Source organism: Corvus moneduloides, chromosome 1, assembly GCF_009650955.1.
Source record: "Corvus moneduloides isolate bCorMon1 chromosome 1, bCorMon1.pri, whole genome shotgun sequence".
Lineage (NCBI taxonomy): Eukaryota > Metazoa > Chordata > Aves > Passeriformes > Corvidae > Corvus > Corvus moneduloides.
The window spans coordinates 65,813,142-65,831,702 of record NC_045476.1 but is presented as its reverse complement, the minus strand read 5'-3'; the positions used below and the strand labels follow the sequence as shown (position 1 = coordinate 65,831,702).

The 18,561-nt window shown below is 38.9% G+C and overlaps 1 protein-coding gene across 18 annotated transcripts in view; it reads right to left on the bottom strand.

Moving 5' to 3' along the window:
* The window catches only part of CACNB2 (calcium voltage-gated channel auxiliary subunit beta 2), a 249,770-nt gene that overhangs the window by 40,440 nt on the left and 190,769 nt on the right, over positions 1–18,561 (bottom strand). For all 18 annotated transcript variants that reach the window (XM_032113859.1, XM_032113849.1, XM_032113827.1 and 15 more), the window contains one exon: positions 1,995–2,117. In XM_032113859.1, the coding sequence (XP_031969750.1) occupies positions 1,995–2,117 (123 nt within the window). The remainder of the gene's footprint in view (positions 1–1,994; positions 2,118–18,561) is intronic.

Here is an 18,561-nt window from a genome sequence, read left to right as displayed (position 1 = left end):
TTTCTTTTAATCTGCATAAATAACTAAAGTTTGGACAATTCAGTTCTCCCAGCATTAACTGTAGAGAGCACCAAAAGTACTGAAGGGGCAATACCTGGTGGGATACAGAGCCCTGGAGGGTGAGCAGGGCATGGCATAGAAGATGGAGGGGGAGGACATGGCTGTGCAGGGAAGGGCTGGGCCCGGGGCACCCTCTGAAGGAGGTTCAACCCACGCAGACTTGCTGCCAAATGCAGGGCAAGAGTCCAAGTCCAAGTTCAACTACTTGTGGATCCCTTCCCATCTCTCCATTCCAGCAGTGCAGGTGGCCTGGTCATGGGATTCCTTCCCAACCCATCTCTGGACTAGAACCAGCAGACAACCAACTCTCCTTGACAGCTTACAGAGAAAACCACGCTTTTTTAAAGGCAATAAGCACAGAATGCCTCTTCTCTCACACCTGGGGCTGCAAGAACATTTTCATCTATTTTACCACCCCTCAGTACTACACGCAGACACAGACAATGTAAGAACTCAGCTAAGCTAAGCTTCCTTTCAAGGCATTTCTGGAGATCCAGAAAAGTTCAGGGGCCTTTTTTTTGCCTGATTTTCTTCCCTATATATATACATCTGAGACTAAGTTGTGCTGTGAAGAAAAATGCATAAACTTGAACGGAAAACTGCTAACCCTGTGTGTCTGGTGCTGTAGAGTTTGAGATTACCACCTCATTTGGAGTGCAGATGGAATAGATGACTACACAAACCCATTTGATCTAACCAAACTGAGCTGTATTTTCCAGTACTTCAAGACTCACTGGAGAACACTGATGTTTTTCTTTTGCCAGGACTCTCTGCCTGCTCATCTCTTCTTTTGTCACAAGGCAGAGCAAAGAAATTCTTTCACATTACCATTAGACAGAAAGCATATTTCCTTCAATATATAGAGTCTGAATCAAAATTATCCCCTTTTTGTGTGTTTAATATATATGAAAAATTATGATCATTAGCCAAGTCTGTTTCTTGTGTTTCCTTCGTCTCTGTCCACCTCTATTTCTCTCTCTGTATTAGGAGTGTTTCTTTCTTCCCAAGGCACCTGCACTAGCAGAATCATTGTGCCTCATCAATCATAACTACTGAGGGATTTTTCGATAAAACAAGACAAAGACATAATTTCAAATGCATTGGCTAGGTTGCTTTAACTTAAAACCAACTTCTATTCCTTCTTCTATAAATTTCCAGATCCAGATGGGCCGTTTTGAGACAAATCACAATGGAATACGACCAAAAGCTGGAAAACCTTATAAAATGAAGGTGTCATTCAAAAGGGAACAGCAGGCTACAGAGGAGGGCCTGCATGTGAAAGTTACCAAGTTATCTGCTTGGGATTGTCTTGCAAGAAGCAGAGAAAGAAAATTACTTTAGGTGTTTGAAACTGTAAAAATTTAAAATTTTCCAACTACAGGAAAAGAAAAACAATGCAGCAGATGCAAAGCACCTTTATTGACAGTTGCTATTATCTTGAAACATCATTCCAGTTCTTCAGCACGTAACTACTAATTAAATATTGTCTGTTCCCAGGAAGTAGCTTCAGTAGAAAAACAAGAGACCTGAGGATTTTGGGGTTGAGATGCAGTCACACAAGTAAAAGAGAAGAAACCCTTGGCTGCTGAATCACAGCAAACCCTCATAGTGCCAGATTAGAAAAAACCACAAATATATTATCTTTGAATAATCAGACATAAACATTTAAACCTATAAATAAGCAATTTTTACTATAGAAGAAAAGTACTTGCTTTCTGAACTTCATTAATTTGATTGTAAGAAATTTGTGCCATTGCTCCTACAAGAACAGCATTTAAAAGAACATTCAATTCCTTATACACTGTTACCTTCTTTAAATAACATTCGTAAAGTGCTCTGGCAATGTGAAGTGTTATCAACATTGCAAAATAGTAGCACTATTCCTCAAATATTCCATTAAAGAGTGATTCACTTACTCCTCTGGTTTTACTTACTTCTTTAACATGAAGAAAATCTTTAGCCTCAAATGAGATGGCCATGCCTGGGACTGGAACATCATCTTCATGAGCTGCACTGTACCCAACATTTGTCCGAACTGCAAATGCAACAGGTTTTGACTGCAAAATAGAAGATAAACATCATGAAGATTTCCCTTGCAAACACATACGTATGTACAAACACATATACAGGAGATGATTTCTGTATGTTAAGCTTTTAAATTCGTAAAAATTACAAAGAACTCTCGATGCATCCATGCAAAACATAATGGAGAATTTTGTTTACTGACATTAGCTATTAATATCAGCACATTTCACAGAATACAGATTTTTAGTAGGTGATAGAGCTCTGAATTAATTTAAGCTAAATCAAATCAGTAATTAGTAATCACAATCTACTTGGCAGTCCATATAATATTGTCAGCTTGCAGTTCTGCTGCAAGTTCTGTGTTTGGGGGCTGCCATAGAAGGTCGGTTTTCAAGAGCTACAAAACCTAAGCTCCACGGACAACGGGGCTGCAAAAGGCATTGCAAGGGAAGCATGGCACTGCACCAACATTGCTCTTTCCATACCTTTCTCATCTGGGCACCCATGTGCTGGTCACTTCAGCATCATTCTAAGGCTGCCATTAGTGTAGCCCTCACAGCCTCAGTCCCCAAGAACTGTTTGGGGAAAATTACAAATTTGGAGAAGAGGTGCCAGCAGCTGCCAGTGACCCCTAAGCAAGTAATCTCACTCCACTCTGAGAGTGGAGCAATGTGCCTTGACATCATCCTGTCGTTACAAATTACCAACCATAGAGAGATCTGTTCATTCCCCTAATTCTTTCTTACACTGCTAGCTGACGTCAGTGAGTTAGAGGATTTCCCAAGTTTTGTTTACAAGAAGCAGTTGCTGGAAGAGTCACACAGAAGCCCCACATCTGCACAGCTTCTCTTTCCCAGCACCACCAGTGCTGAGCACCTCTTGCACAGGTACAGTAATAGAAGGTGCCATCCAGCTCAGCCCAGACTACAGCTACCAAGGGCTTCCTCTTCTCAAAGGTACAACCATTTTACAGGAGAACGACATTTCTTCTGCATCATTCTAGGCTAAAAACCAGCTTGAGCTTGCTCTCCCCACAGACATGATCACCAAGTATGCCCAGGACCCGCCACTTTCCTACCCCAGGCTGAACTTTTAGCCCACCTTGTCATAACCAGATAAACTGTTAGAAGGGCATCCTGATATGATTATGTATTCATGATTACGTTTCCGAAACTGGGAATTCATGAGAACCATCATCCAAAAGTAAAATTTGGTGATTTCTGCACATCAATTAAAAAATCTTGCAGTGTTGATACAATGGGAATGTCCACTTCTTAACAGCTCAAACTCTTATCTTAGTCATCTCCTCTGTAATTTTCTCAGTGTTACTTCCACTGTTACCCTACATAAAAGATACCAAACTATTACAGAACTAGTCATACCACAAAAAAAGGAGTCACACAGGCACTGGATTCCATGATATCATGTATCTTCCTTAAATATAAAAGATAGCATAAATTACTGGGTTAAAATATTCATACAAAACCTCAAAACTTTCCTGAATGTAAAAATTGCAGGCTAACAGAATTGATGCTTTCTATGCTATTACTAATTTCAACACTGAAAACAGAGATAGGAAAAAGCATCGAACTGTCAAATCTCATAAGCAATACTTACAATCAAATAGTAAATCATCAAATAAATCACCCACTGTTATTAAGAATGATCATTTTGTAAGGTGTAGTAACCTGTCACTGTAGAAATGTATCTCAGAACAGGAATGGAAATATTAAGGAACGATCTGTGCCAAACACTGATAGGAGGGACAGTATGCTTGCTTATCCATTCTCACATTGCTATATCCTCTAGCAAATATAAAAAAAAATTCTCAACCACTGTGACTTACTCCTAAAAGTAACAGTGGATGAAAGACTTTAGGTTGACTAAAGACTTTAAAATCTTGGCAGCATTGCAACAAACAGACATCTCCAGGAAGTTGATGTCCTTGAAATACTTCTTAGAAGTGATCTAAAATTTTCTGTTAGAAGACAATACCTGACTACCCAAGAAAAAGAATACAATGGAAAATACTCCTGACCTATCTTAACATGAAAGTAAAGGAGCAGGTAAAATTCTCTGTCATTTTCTGCCATCAAAAAAATAATGTAAAACTCTGAGCAGAAAAACAAAGCAGAACACTGAGCTACAGATATTCACATAAGTGGTATGTCCCATTTTAGATACCTGTCACACTGGTAGAAAGGGAGACTGAATTATCATGGGATTAGACTACAATAATTCATCTAATTGAATATTTTAAACTAATTAATTTATAGAAGTTAAATGCTAGCCTTTTTACATAAATAAATAATTCTGAAGGTTTCATAGCACTGTCAAATTAAGTACCTTTCCTGAACTACATTGTCTTGAACTAAAAAAGTCCAGTTATTATATAATTAGGGTCTTATGTAAAAAAAAAATAATAATTTTTTTTTGACACATATACATGTACATTTGAAAATGTATCTAGCATTTGCTTACATATTCTGCAGTTCTAAAATTAGACTGGGTCAAAACATCTAAGCACTTGCTGTTCGCTCTCTAAATCTCCATGAAATGGGATGGCAGTTTAGCACTCAGTTAATCCACAGGCTGGACTACAGGGACAGATGCTCCCAGATGTTAAACAGTTTAACATTTCATGTCTCTCCAGAGAAACAAAGCAGCCTGGAAAAGTTCACTTATCTTCAAAAAGAAGACTTCCATCTTGTTCTTCTTTTTTTCTCCTGTATAACATTCAACCAGCTGAATAAACCCACAAGGAGAACAATCAGACCATGAACAGGGAACACACTCTGGAGTGAGGTTCTTCATGAGCCAATTTCAGATTCTGATATAAACTCAGAATATAAATCAACAAAGTCTTATTCACCAACTGTTTAACCAACTTTGGCTGCACACTTTAGGTAATGGATATAAATTAAAGTGTGTCTAGAGCAACCTTACTCAGTTTTCTCTTTTTCTATCTGGATCTCACCTCTTCCTTTACAAATTATATTTATTTTACACATCCTCATATCAACCCTCATTACTAATTCCATACTATTTACAGTATTTTTGTACTCGACTACTTATATTTCCTTGTGTCATGATTAACTTGTATTGAATGTAACACAAGCATTTGGACATTGTATCTGCCTGGGTCAATTTGTCAGTTTAAACAAGTTTGTACCTGCTTGGTTGAATCTGTATTCAAAAAATATTTCACTCAATAACAGAGCAAAATAATACAATCTGTTCTCTAGTAATGTACTTAAAACATGACAGGGCCCTTTTTTCCCTAGAACTAATTTCAGTTTTTTTGATGCTGTGCAATAAACCCAGTGGAGGCAGCCCCCGGAGATCCCAGCCAAGGAGGCAAATTTTCTGACAGGGAATTTCCTCACAGAACAGGTCATCCCTCTCATGGCCACTAATTTTGGAATTGTTGCTTGATAATCAAGGTATCTCTATTCCTTGTCCACTACCAGGATGTAGAAAAACTGATGAAAGCATTCTCCAAACCATTTTCGTCTACACTTGGGCTTGATCTAGGATCTCTGATTCATCTCATTTCTTACTCTCTCACATCATTCCTACAGTAGAGGCACCTCTGTATTTACACCAGTTTAAATAAAACCAGAATGCACCTTTATGAAGCCACTGCCAGCTAAGACAAGAACTGACTCACAAAACTATTACAGTTACCATTTTGACAAACCGCTTGTCAAAGTTGGTGTCTGTGTTAAAGTACAGAAAATGTGTCTCAAAGCAAGTTCACTCCCTCCCTATTTCTACATAAAGCTACTCATCCTTCATCCCATCCACTTTTCACAGATGCATGCAACCTTATCCTGAAAGCAAGGAATTTTTCTTCTCTTGGGTAATGAATATAATGGGTGTCTCTCAAATCACTAACAAGTTTGCACTCATGAAAATTTAAAAAGTCACACCGTTTCTTTCATCTGAGGAAAGATGATTACTGCTAGTGAACTTTTCACTAGTAGTGAACTTTTCACTAGTAGTCTTAGTAGGGAGCAAATATGACAGATGATGACCTATGTTCAGGACTATTTTCACAGAGTAGCCCTGTACATAGTATTTGTGCCATCAACAATATTAATACTCTACGTAGGACAGAGATCAATAGCACTGTGATGGCCTAATGACCGCTGTGCTAAAAACACCTCACTTTATTTTGCCCTGCTAATGACATAAAGTCAAATATATAAAGCAGAAGACGTTCAAAAATGCTATGTTTTACAGAATTAAGTGATTTCTATTACTATTATAAAGAAATGCACAATGTTATGAAACCTATACTGTCACAAAAGTAGCTTGAGAATGCAAATGCAAAAATAATAAAAGAAATTATCTATTTTACCTCTTTTACTTTGTACACTAATTTATACATCTGTTACACAAGAAAGAAAAATCAAACCCACCTAAGAACACAGGAAATTTTGGTCCTAAATGCTGTTTATTGCTGGAGCCTCATGTCAGGTAAGTAATTGTCCAATCTCTAACAACAGCATCTGCTCAGCAATCTCATTGCTAAGGAAGCAATGACAATTCATGAATGCCCCAACAGAAAATTAGAGCATATACAGCTGCTGTCACTAAAAGGAGCAATCAAAAATATGACTTCCCAGCAAAGATCAGGCTTTCTTTTACAGCCATAGGTGTGTGTATCAAACAAGCCTGGTGAGAAGCCAGAACCACGGAGTAACAGAGGTAGGAAGGAGCCTCTGCTGTCTCCCAGTCCAATCCCTGCCCAAAACAGGTCTGTTTGATCAGGCTGCTCAGGGCTGTGTCCCAGTGAGTCTTGAACAGACTCCTCTAAGGACAGAACAACATAAGCTCTTTGTGCATCTTGCTCCAGTATTTGACCACTGTGGTTGTGAAAAATCATACAGGAACTATGGTTCTCTCATGTATCAATGAGTGAGGAACAAAAAAAATCCATAATTGAAAACAAATATTTGGTTTTATAGTCCAGTACAAGCAAAATGAAGTGTTATTACACACTGAATGTATCAATTTCCAGTTTTAATTGTAAGCGGTCTAAAAAGCGGGTTTGTGCTGAATTCAGCACTTCCAAGGAAGTGAAGGAGCTGAGAAGTACAGTGTGACACCAAAACACAGTACAATTGTAGTTAGTAAGTAGCAGCCTAAGTACAATGGTATAATGACATCCAAACTCTTCTGAATTATAATGGATTTGGATAGCACAGATCCCTTCAGAAGGATCTGGGAGAGAAGCAGTTAAACACAGAATTATTTGATCTGAGTACATTTTCCTGTCTGTTCCCAAAATTAGGGCAACGTGAACTATGTCCAGCCATTACCAGTGCTTGCTCTGCTACCTTACGAAGGGTTGGCTCACTGAATTCTTGCCTAGGACACGTCACAATGGCTTCTCTCTGGTGCCTAACATGAATGAGCACCCTTCTGCAAAAGCAGCCAGCGAGGACTCGTGCCCGTCGCACAAGCCCACCGTGCCATCAGCCTCCCGCCTGGACTCGACACAGGCTGTAAGGGTTGCTGCACGGAAATGCAGCTATTAAAGCTTAATTGTGATTTTCCTTAGGATCAAGGCCCATTGGAGACACTTTCTGAGGAAATCTTTGGATCCTTCCAGTTCCTTGGCATCCCTCCTACAGCAGTGCCTGCTCTCAGTGTTGAAGAGAAGGAAAATTTAACACATCCAGCTGGTACAAAAGAGAGTCTGCCAGATCCATTTTTTCTTAACAATAGGTAGATTTCAGAGACTTTTTTTTGTCCTCTAGTACTCTCTAGAGATACTTTTGTTACTATTTTAGCTCATCTTCACACACAGTTTGAAAGTCATGTTTCTTACTTCCTTTTGCGAAATCGTATTTTAATAGAGTCACCAATGTTGGTTTACATTCAGCTCAGGAGGCAGCAGAGACTGAAATAGCTGTACTGACGCACACCAAGCTTTCTCATATAAGCAGGGTCTTTTTTTATTAGAGCAGAATGCCAAAACTCACCAGTGGCCATGTGTTGTCTGCATGCAAGTGTGCCAGAAAGGTGGCTCTTCCGTACCACCCACTTGGGGAGTTAACGGGAACCGCTGGAAACAGGCACAGCTGAAAAAGTCTGTTTGTGCTTACTGAAAACATGCTTATTCTGGCAGCAAAAGCCAGCAGATGAAAACTGTCATTTGCAATAAAAATACTGTGCAGGGATTTCAAGTTCTTTTTTCAATGTCACAATGAGGACATTTTATGCTTATGAGACATCTTAAGCTTATGAGACAGCATTTTAGCAGATCTTAGCTTTTCAGCTAAACTGAGGTTCACATAGAGAAAAGATCTGCAGTAGCATTTTCAGGCTCTTCACAAACAAAAATTTTTCAGGAAAAGCAAAATTCTGTGACACAGCAAGCTAAAGTAAACACTAAATAAATCATCAGTGCAATGGTTAAAAATGTAGATTCTATTACCAAAAGCTCTTGAAAAACTGCTGCATCACTGAAATTGTTTCTTAATTCAGTGTTATGCATGCAAGTTTTATTGCTGGTTCCAATATTTAAGTAATTCTGCACTTCATTTTTCCAATTGGATCAGAAAGTCTCTACAACTGCTAGAGCCAAAGGTTAATGTTTGTTAAAATGTTTCACTTTTACATAATATTTTAAGTATGTTTTTCTAAGAAACTATGTTGAAAAATTCTTCCTTCATTCAAAACATACATTTTTTAGCTAGACTGCTCTATTTCCAGGAATTATATTGCTATATCTTCCAAGGATGATATTTTAGAGTCTGAAAAGCCAAATGTTCTATTAGCTCTTAACTCATACACTGAACTAAAACTGAGAAGTTATGTGAGGATATGATAAACACTAATTAGGCACTAAGCTGCCTCAATGCTCCCACCCCTTTCACATGGTTACATTTTATGGCCATAGCTTTATGTTATCTTCTACCTCACCTGGGTACCTATTGTTTATGCAGGTCTTGCACTACTTCTCATTTTTAAATTAAAATGGAATCTGTGCTGCAAATCTCCCTGACAGCCTAGATACAGATTACATAAACACAGAGCACATATCTTCAAAGCTGTGGTAAATGAGTATTTTTTAAGCTTGAAAGTTAAACATCCCAGACTTAGGAAAAGTGAAAATGAGGCTACCTTTAACTCAGGGGAATGGTGGTGGTATCTTTAACTTAGCCCTCACTGTGTAGAGTATTACTGTTCAACCATTAACTTCACAATAATGTACTTTCTCCCACTGCAGCACTACAGAATCACAGCATCACAGAAGCATTAAGGCTGGAAAAGACCTCCAAGATCACCAAGCCCAACATTTGACCAAACACCACCACGTCAACTAAACCACAGCATTAAGTGCCATGTCCAGCCATTTCCTGAACACTTCCAGGAATGGTGACTCCACCACCTCCCTGGGTAGCCTGTTCCAATGCCTGAGCACTCTTTAAGTGAAAAAAGTCTTCCTGATGTCCAACCTGAACCTCCCCTGCCATTTCCTATCGTCCTTTCACTGTTGCCTGGGAGAAGAGACTGACCTCCTTTCAGGTAGTTGTAGAGAGCAATACATACTGTATCTTACTTGCATACAGGAGGATCTCTCCTTGCAAAAAATCAAGAATGTCTGAAACACAAGGAGCACTCCATAGAATCCAAGAACCCTTCAGTGGACTCATTTTTGCCATCAAGTTCCCAGTTCAAAAGAGAAAAGCAAGTGGTCTCTAAGGGATGATTTATCTCTTTTTAAAATGGCATGAATAACATTTTGCCTGACCTTATCCCATAAGGAGGAAACAAATGCACCAATCCCATGACAACAAAAGAGAAACAAAATAATCAACAACTAGTTGTTAAATACAATCAGACTATACAGTGAAGTCTATAGCTTTATATATCTCCACAGGAAAGCTAAGATAGCACAAAACACTTTACATCTGTCATTTTCTACCTTTGGAGAACTTGACATCGTACACACAGTTTGTAGGTTTTTCTATTTAATTATGTGTGTATGTGCAATTTTCTAGGCTTAATAAAACAAGCAACAAAAGGATCACCCCAACAATATCTTTCTAGTGTCACACTGATATTTTCAAACACCATCAGTATGACTGAAATCTCTATATCCGTTGCCAAAAACTCCTTGCAACTTCCAGCACAGAATTAACAGACTGCAAATGGTTTAATATTCCGTAAGAGGCAGAGCACTAGAGCCAAGGCACACTTTGGCTCTGCTGTTCAAATATTTGCTGAAAGCAAAACAACTGTGAGACATGGGAACTAGAGCTTTTTAAAGCAAAGCTAATGAGAAATGTAGTTTTATCTAAAATTTTTCATTTTATTTAAAAATACAAAGTTTACATGAAGCTGATACAAACCATATAAACTATTAGGGCAAATATCATAATTTTGGCAGAATAACACACATAAATAGAATAAATTCTACATGAACAACTTCATCTATATAATTCTCCTGTATCTTGTATCTCCTGTATGTTGTAATCCTCCTTTCATGCTTTGGGCAAAAGGGCAATTCTTGACTCCTCAGCCTGGCCACCACTGTGTCTGTGTACATCTGGGAGAGCAGTGAAACCCTTCCCCTTCTCTTTGAAGGAAAGAGCTCCCAGGAGGTTTAGCACCAGCACAGCTGCTGCTGCACTGCAGTTCTGTCCCAGTACAGAAGGAGTCATGGCCTTGCTCATACACTCTGGAGATGCCTTTCTGCCAGAAAAAATTCTCCAAAGATTAAAATTAAGCTAGAGCAGAACTAGGGCTTCTCTGACATGGGCCAGGAACCAGGAAGAACCATGCAGGGGAGAAGCCAACAAAAGAGCAGCTAAAAGCCAGGCTTTGGGCCATTCTGTGTCTGAGCCATGCCAAAAACACTCCATCCTCAGCACCTAAAGATTTGTGGAAGCTCTCATCTCATCCCTGTCCAAAGAAGAGTCTCTCACAGTAACAAGCTATAAATGGCATTACTTCTCTTTAATATTTCCCAGTATTCTCATTTACTTTAATATTTCCTAATAGTCTTATTTACTTTTCCTTCAGACATCTCATTTGTATTCCTTGCTCAGAGCACAAGATAAAACATGTTTCCTGGTGGGTGTATGAGATACAAGAGTGAAGTGCTGTGATGATGATATCCTTACAGAATATATTATGCAGCTGGTGCACAGCTAGTCATCTAGCCAGCAGATGAAACATTAGCTGGCAATAAACCTTACTCTTATTATAGCCATAGAACTGCTAAGGTTTAATTCCAGGCTGGATGCAGCAAGAGTTATTATAAAAACATGAAATAAAATGACACAGAATTGTAACAATTTTCTCATTGTAAGAAAAGAGACATGGCATCAAAATGCAAAGCGGCAGCAAGAATTCTAATTTGGGTTTCTAGATTTTTTTAAATTTACTGTACTTTCCTTGGCTGAGTGGACTGAATTTTCTGTGGGTAGGCAAGGACATCATTCCTCAGGCTGAACCAAAGCTAGTGGAGTGGCCTGTGCTCAGTCTGACCAGGGAATCAACCCTGTATGATACAGCTGCCTATGTGCACACAGCTGTTTTCTCCACACACAACAGTTAGTGCACATACAAGTGTTTTATTCATAAGCAGCTGCCATTTACACACTCAACATCACACAGGGTTTTACATGCCTACACCCGTTGTTGCAGCAGGTTCTCCTGGGAAGTGACTGCCAGTGGCATGAGAATCAGCCCTTCCCCCCTCCAACCTCCAAACTGTCTTGCCTTTCATTTTATAGGGTCTAGTTTATATGAGAGAAATCCAAAATTTAGTTTCTTTCTCACCACCACATACTGTAGAGGGGAGAGCACCCAGAGAAGGGTGAGGACACTCAGCAGGAGATCCTACCACCTCTTTCTCCAGCTGGCCAATCAGAGCCTCCCCTTGCCTTTCTTCCTCTTTGTCCCATTTTTTCGGATTTTTCCCCAAAGTCCCTATGCCTATAAAGAGGTGATGCACATCATTGACTCTGGATCTGGTGAGGTGGTTGTGTGCACACCAGTGAGCTGCAACACCCCCTGTGCACCCATACCTTTTACACACAATACAAGACACTGCTGCACATCAAGTATGGTTTCCTAATAAGCAACTAAAACTCTGCAGGCTTCTAAAGCTTCTAAAAGAACAATTTAAAAATTCTGTATCTTTCCTCTAGTATCAAAATTATATAAAATCCATGGCTATACTCCAAGGAGATCTGTAATCCTTTCTGAATTGCTGGTAGTCAACCAGAAGCCTGTAAATGGCTTTATGGCATAACCCATGTGCACAAAGTGACACCAGGGATACAGGAAAACAGATGGTGGAGTTCTGCTCTGGTTTTTTTTTTTTTAATTTAAATTAGTTTTATTAATAGCCATTTTTTATTTCCATATTTACTTAAAGAAATTAAGAAGCTGGAGTAAAGCTTAAGAGTAGAATATTGAGCTGCAATGCTGTTATACATTCTATTTTTTGTAAATAAAAACTGTTTGCAAGATGTGGAGAACGGAAAGACAAAATACAATAAAATCAGTAGGTTATTAGTTAAATTATACATTTTAATCTTGGTTTACATTTGTATTTCATAACAAGGAAATACTCTTTTTTGCTAGCATAAAGAACTTTTAAAATTGGTTGATTGGTATCAAAGTCAAAATTTCTAGCATGTGTTTTCATGACTATGTCATTTTTTGAGTCAGACACTGGAAGACAAAGGCATGTTTTAATTGTTTCCATCTCAAACGAATCCTTTTCTGCACAATGAGAATAAAAATTACTTAAAATGAATAAATATAAACACAATATTAACTTTATACAGTTTTGTAATTTTTTTATTACTTTAATGCAACATTATCTTAAATTTTCAAATATTCACTGTAAAATAACTCTCATTTAATAGTGTTTGATATCATGATGGATTTATGAAAACTGGTTTCACATGAAAAAATACAGATGGTGCACCTAATTAGTTAGCATCCAGTTAAAAACTGAAGACAGTTATCTGTTTAGGTATCGCTAAACAATTTACACAAACTTCTTTTTGTCACTTTGCATTCTCAACAGCATGGTAACTAAATGAAGTGGAAGTCCACTGCATAACAAAAATCATGTCTTAACAGAGTTGTGAGATAACTGCATAATCAGAATTTACATCAAGAAGATAACATTTCCTATCCAGAGATAGGAGAAAAAATATGTTGTCTAGCACAACAAATATACAAGCCTCCTCTGAAGTTCAGAATGCACTGTGAGATAGATCACTGAAACTCTCTGATTTAAGGATAAAATTAGGGAAAACAGCCAAAACAAGCCAAGGAAGGGACACAAAAGAGACGCATTATAAGCAATCAAGCCTGAAGAAGATGATAAGGGTTTTATTTGAATAATTACCAATTATATAAAGAGTTCATTGTCCTAATGGCATACTTAAACTATGTAGACATTTATGAAGAATGTAATCAAGCAAGGCAAGAGTAACATCTTTGAGTGTCCTGGAAACCACAAGCAGGGAAAACAAAATAGAAGGGCTCCTCTAGGGTTGTTTCTAATCAATTGGTAGAAACTGTTTAAAACGTGAAAGTGGGAAGAAACAAGTGATCAGGATTTGGAAAAAAGTCACCAACAGTCAGGAAAGACTGATAACAGGGGAATGAATACAATGGCCTTTGTGAAAGCAGATTTTAATACACTTGCAGTGCATTCTCAAGTATAAGTGACTCAAGGAAAAAATAAATTCAGGAAAGTGACAGGTCCTCACTGAAATAATATTAAAGGCACAAGCACAAACTAACCTATATGAAAAAAGATGGACAGTTCATAACCTGAAACTTTGTCATATGAATACAATAGAGCAAACAAATGGGGGGAAATTAGCATAAAATTATATATTTCTAAACTGGAAGAATGAACTAAATGAAAAAAAACACAGCACAGTTTATCAGGATAGCTGTAGATAGCCAGACACTCATCAACTCCGTGTGGAAGAAGCACTTAACTGACTCAATGGTTGTCCTAATGACAGGATTTATGAACTGGATCTCAGTTAGAACTGACTGCCAAACATGTGAAAGTCAGTACCCCATGGAAGATGACCAGGCAAGAATACAGCCCACATGGACCAAAACAATCAATCTGAGAGGGTCTGGGGCCTCACGCAGCATGTGCTGCACTGTCTTGAGCACAGCACTTCAAGGCAAGGTTGAAGGAAGAAGAGTAACAGTTTGGACAGGAGCAGCAATGATGATGGGAGGTGTAGAACACAGCAGGGAGAACAGAGAAAACTACTTATTTTCTGTCAGAAGGTTCAAGAAAAAGTTATGCAAATACCTATAATGTGTGTAGAAGAACAGACTTGGGAATGCCTTTAAATACCTCTAAGTCTTAATTTTATTTTACTCTCTGAACTTTTTCACATATACATAAGTTTATTTTTAAAACAAAATACGTCAAATCTTACTAAACTCTTTTAATTTCAGATTTTATCTCCAGCCTTTGCCAGGTGCTATGTCAAAAGTGTGATCATTTAATACAAGAAAGGCAGGCAGGAAGGCAGGCAGGAAGGAAGGAAGGAAGAGACTATCAACCGCAAGGCAATGGACAGCAGAACTTAACATTCACAAAACATTCAAACTCTCTCTCAGTTTCATTACTCCCACTTGGTCAAACTCATGCTGTACATCATGGAGTCAAGAGCACAGCAAATCTCCTCTCTTGCATATCTCATAATACTGTTTTCTATGAACTGAGGTTATTTCTAATGAACTATTGTTTATCTACTTTTTGTCCCCAAAGAAAGCAAGCTCCATACACATATATTTTGGATTAGTTAATTACCTTTTTCTGGTACCTTATGAACTTCTCATGTTTTCATTAATGTGGCATCTAAGTGCTATGTATAAAAATTCATACAAGCATTCATAGTCATCTCACAGTGATATAGGAACATAGGAACAGAGAAAAGCATAAAAAAAAAAAAAAAGACTAAGCCCACAATGACCGAAGAAAAGATTTATTGGATCCTAAAAAGAGACAAGGTGGGGTTTATATCAACTGAACAAGTTACTAAGTTGTTGGGCAGAAAACAAGCCTAAAAGACTACTCAGATCAGAAGCCACCTGTGGTAGGTCAGCTCAGGCAGTGACTTACTGAGACACAGAAAGTGCAGAAAAGTGGCCCATAAAGCCCTCCTGTATCCCTCACACTAAGGGGGCTGCCTGTGTTTGTAGGGAAGAGAAACAGATCAAGCCAACATCAATGGTGGCAGGTGAGCAGAAAGACCACAAGAAGACAGAACCAAAGTGGAAACTATGTCAGGAAATGGAAGCTCACAGGAGCTAGAAAAACAGCGAAACATGCTGGGTTGCTGAGCCCAAAGGACATTACCAAGAAGATAACATGGGTATTCAGACTTACCCCCAGAGTCAACCCTCAAAACCTAGAGGCACAGAAAGAAAAGTATCAGGTGTGAGCTACTACTAGTGGCTTCAACACCCACACTCTCAAGAAACAGGCAGGGAAAAGGCCAAGAGAGGTGGAAAGGTGGCACTCCAGAGGGCATTTTATTCAGGATTATCTGCTGCAGGGAAGCTAACACAGAGGGTCAGGTAATGATGAGGTGGCCTCCATAGGCCAGACTGGGGAGTGTTAGAATTCACTCATACAAAGCTTTTTACACCTGCCAGAAATGTGACATTTAAAACACCCTGAAGACTGAAAAAACTGTCACAGAGGGAAAAAAAATAAATAAAAAGGCAAAGAAGAGAGAAGGAGCGAGACAGCTTAAGCTGCGAAAGAGTGTGTTAGGAGAGAAATTGGTGGGATGCTGTCCTGTCACTTGTCTTTGAGCAGCAGATGAGTGTGCTGGGCCACTGGAAGCAGCCCCAACCCATGAGCTGGTACTGCCCTGCATCTCACACTGCTCAGGGAGAAAATCAGTAGAAAGAGATAGTGGGAGATCTGGCCTTTAGCTTTACCTCTGACATGATTACTGCACAGCTCTCCCCAGCTGACAAAAGTACAGCAGCCAGCAAAGCAAGGACAGAGTCTGTTGCTCAAAATATATTTTAAAATTCATTTCCTCGCCTTCTTTTTCATCTGTACTTCTCCCCATCACCTTCAACTGCTGTGCAAAGCAACAAAGGAAGGTCAGAAGCATATCCAAAGTGCAAAACTGTTCATACTCTATGTTACTTGGCAGACCTTTCTTTCTAAAATGTGTATGTGGTAGACCCAGGGGCCACAGAGAGAAAGGAAAATCTGGGAAGCAACCAGAATCTTAAAAAATTCAGTGTCACAATGAAATGCAGCTTCCCAAGAAGCTGAGGCATTTTGATGGACAACCACCTGGCCTCTGCTAGACATTTTTGTCATGCCTCCATCCTCCCTGGCCACAGCACTGCAGCCAGGTGGCACCAAACAAAGGAACTCTGGCAAACACAGCCCTGGATGGCAGGGCTGGCCCTGGCTACACTGCCAGGACAGAAGCAGCGACCTGCTGCTCAGGAAGCAAGTTTGTCACCCTGTATATTGATTTGGGGGGTTTTGTGGCATAAAACTTAAAAAAGAGAAACAATTAAAAAAAAATCCAGTATAAATTCTATCTTTTCCAGCTGTTAGCACCTCTGTGAATGGAGATACAAAACAAACACAAACAGCAATGAACTTTTCTCAGCAGTTACAATTGTAAATTCATTCCTTTTATTTATCCTCATTTTATGCAGCAAGTCAAAGGCAAAAGTTATAAACAGAGTTTAAGTTGGAAGTATTCCCCCCTTTTTACAGTCTAGCTCAGTATAATATGTTCTGGCCATGTAACTCAATGTTCTCATAAATCCCCCAAAGCCCAAACCCTTCTGATTTACCAGCACCAGCGTTATTTGCTCACAGTTTTTCTTCTTTTTTTTTTCCTTTTCCTGCACAGAATCAAACTGGCCATTTCTGATTTCAGAAGGAATAAGAGGGTGTTGGTTTACAGTGGTCTTTGCATTGAGACTGTACTTTTCTTTGCTCTGACCTTCAGAACCACTGGAACTATAGGAAAGCAGTAAACCAAAGGAAAAGTGTGAGACTTTTACACCGGGTGCCCGCAACTGTTCTCTGGTGCTCATCCAAGCAGCCTTCCAACACACCATAACCTCTGCACCCACTAAGTTTTCAGTCTTTTACACACATTTGACAGAGGGAGTAGAAGTCTAATACATAGCAAGTACTCTTAAATTTTGTGATGATATAGGTGAGCAGGTAAAAGCAAAAAATGTGTAAACAGTGCAACCAAAACACAAATGTCATCACACTTTGCAGCCAACCAAAGTCCACAAAACCAGAATTTAATAGTAGCACCGGAGAACTTTGTACTGGTCCAGTAATATAACAGCTTCAACTAGTTCAATGTGAAAAAAGATCATTTATTATCCTAAATATCAAATTCAGCTAAACATTAAACTCTACAACAGGTAACATAAAGACATGCTGTGAAAAAGCTGTGTTCTTTCAAGCCACCTATGAGAGTGTTTTTCTGCCCGTTTCAAGTGGTGAAGAGCACACTGCCTTTCACTTGCTGAGTACATTATACCAGATTGGAACTATTAGCATCAACACCAACCAATGAATTCCTTGGGAAGCAGAAGCCATGGCTGACCCAGTAACCCTTGAGAGGCTTAAGAAAAGCTTAAAAGCTTTTAAAAGTATAGCAGAGACAAGCACCCGCAAGATCCTTTATCATAAATACTGTGTCTTCTCTGGAAAAAGAAAATCTACCACCCTAGTGAAAAGACCTTGGAAGACATATCATTCTTCTCTGAGGGGGATAGTCAGACAGCTGAGAGAAGCACCATCCCATGGGATGCAGGAGGGCAGGGAACAGAGGGAGGGGACTTTAATTCCTGGGAAAATGCCTCATGAGGTCAGGACATTACTGCTGATCCAGCCAAGAAAAGGGATGCAACTGTTCCCAGAAGGAAAAGGGAAGAAGCAAACAACATGAAACCTTTAACCTTTTTGTTCACCATATCAAAGTGGTCAACCAAAGGGTAATGGCAGCTGACTAGCTTTCACTTCCCATAACCTCACAAACCATTAGACTCCTTGGCCTTGTCATTTCTCTCCCATCAGCATTTCAAGAACTGTTCCAAGTATTGTGATTATTTTACCTTTCCTTTTTCAATTTTTTTTTTTAAATTAAAAAAGAACTTGTTTATTAGATCACAGTGGCAAAGATCTGTTGCCTTTTTTTCCGTCTTCATCTTACGCATAAATAACTGGTTAAATGAAATCCAAGATACCAATGTTTGACTTCAAAGGAAAAAAAAATCAGCTCATTATTAAAAAACACTTGTATCCAGTGCCAAGAACAGTAAAAAGGCCAAAAGGCCAGGAAAGTAAACTCCCATGTAAGACCAGACCTAGCATTCCTGTAAAAGGCAATACATATGAAGGAAAGGACTAAAATCTTATAACGCTTAGAAATTGCTACCCTT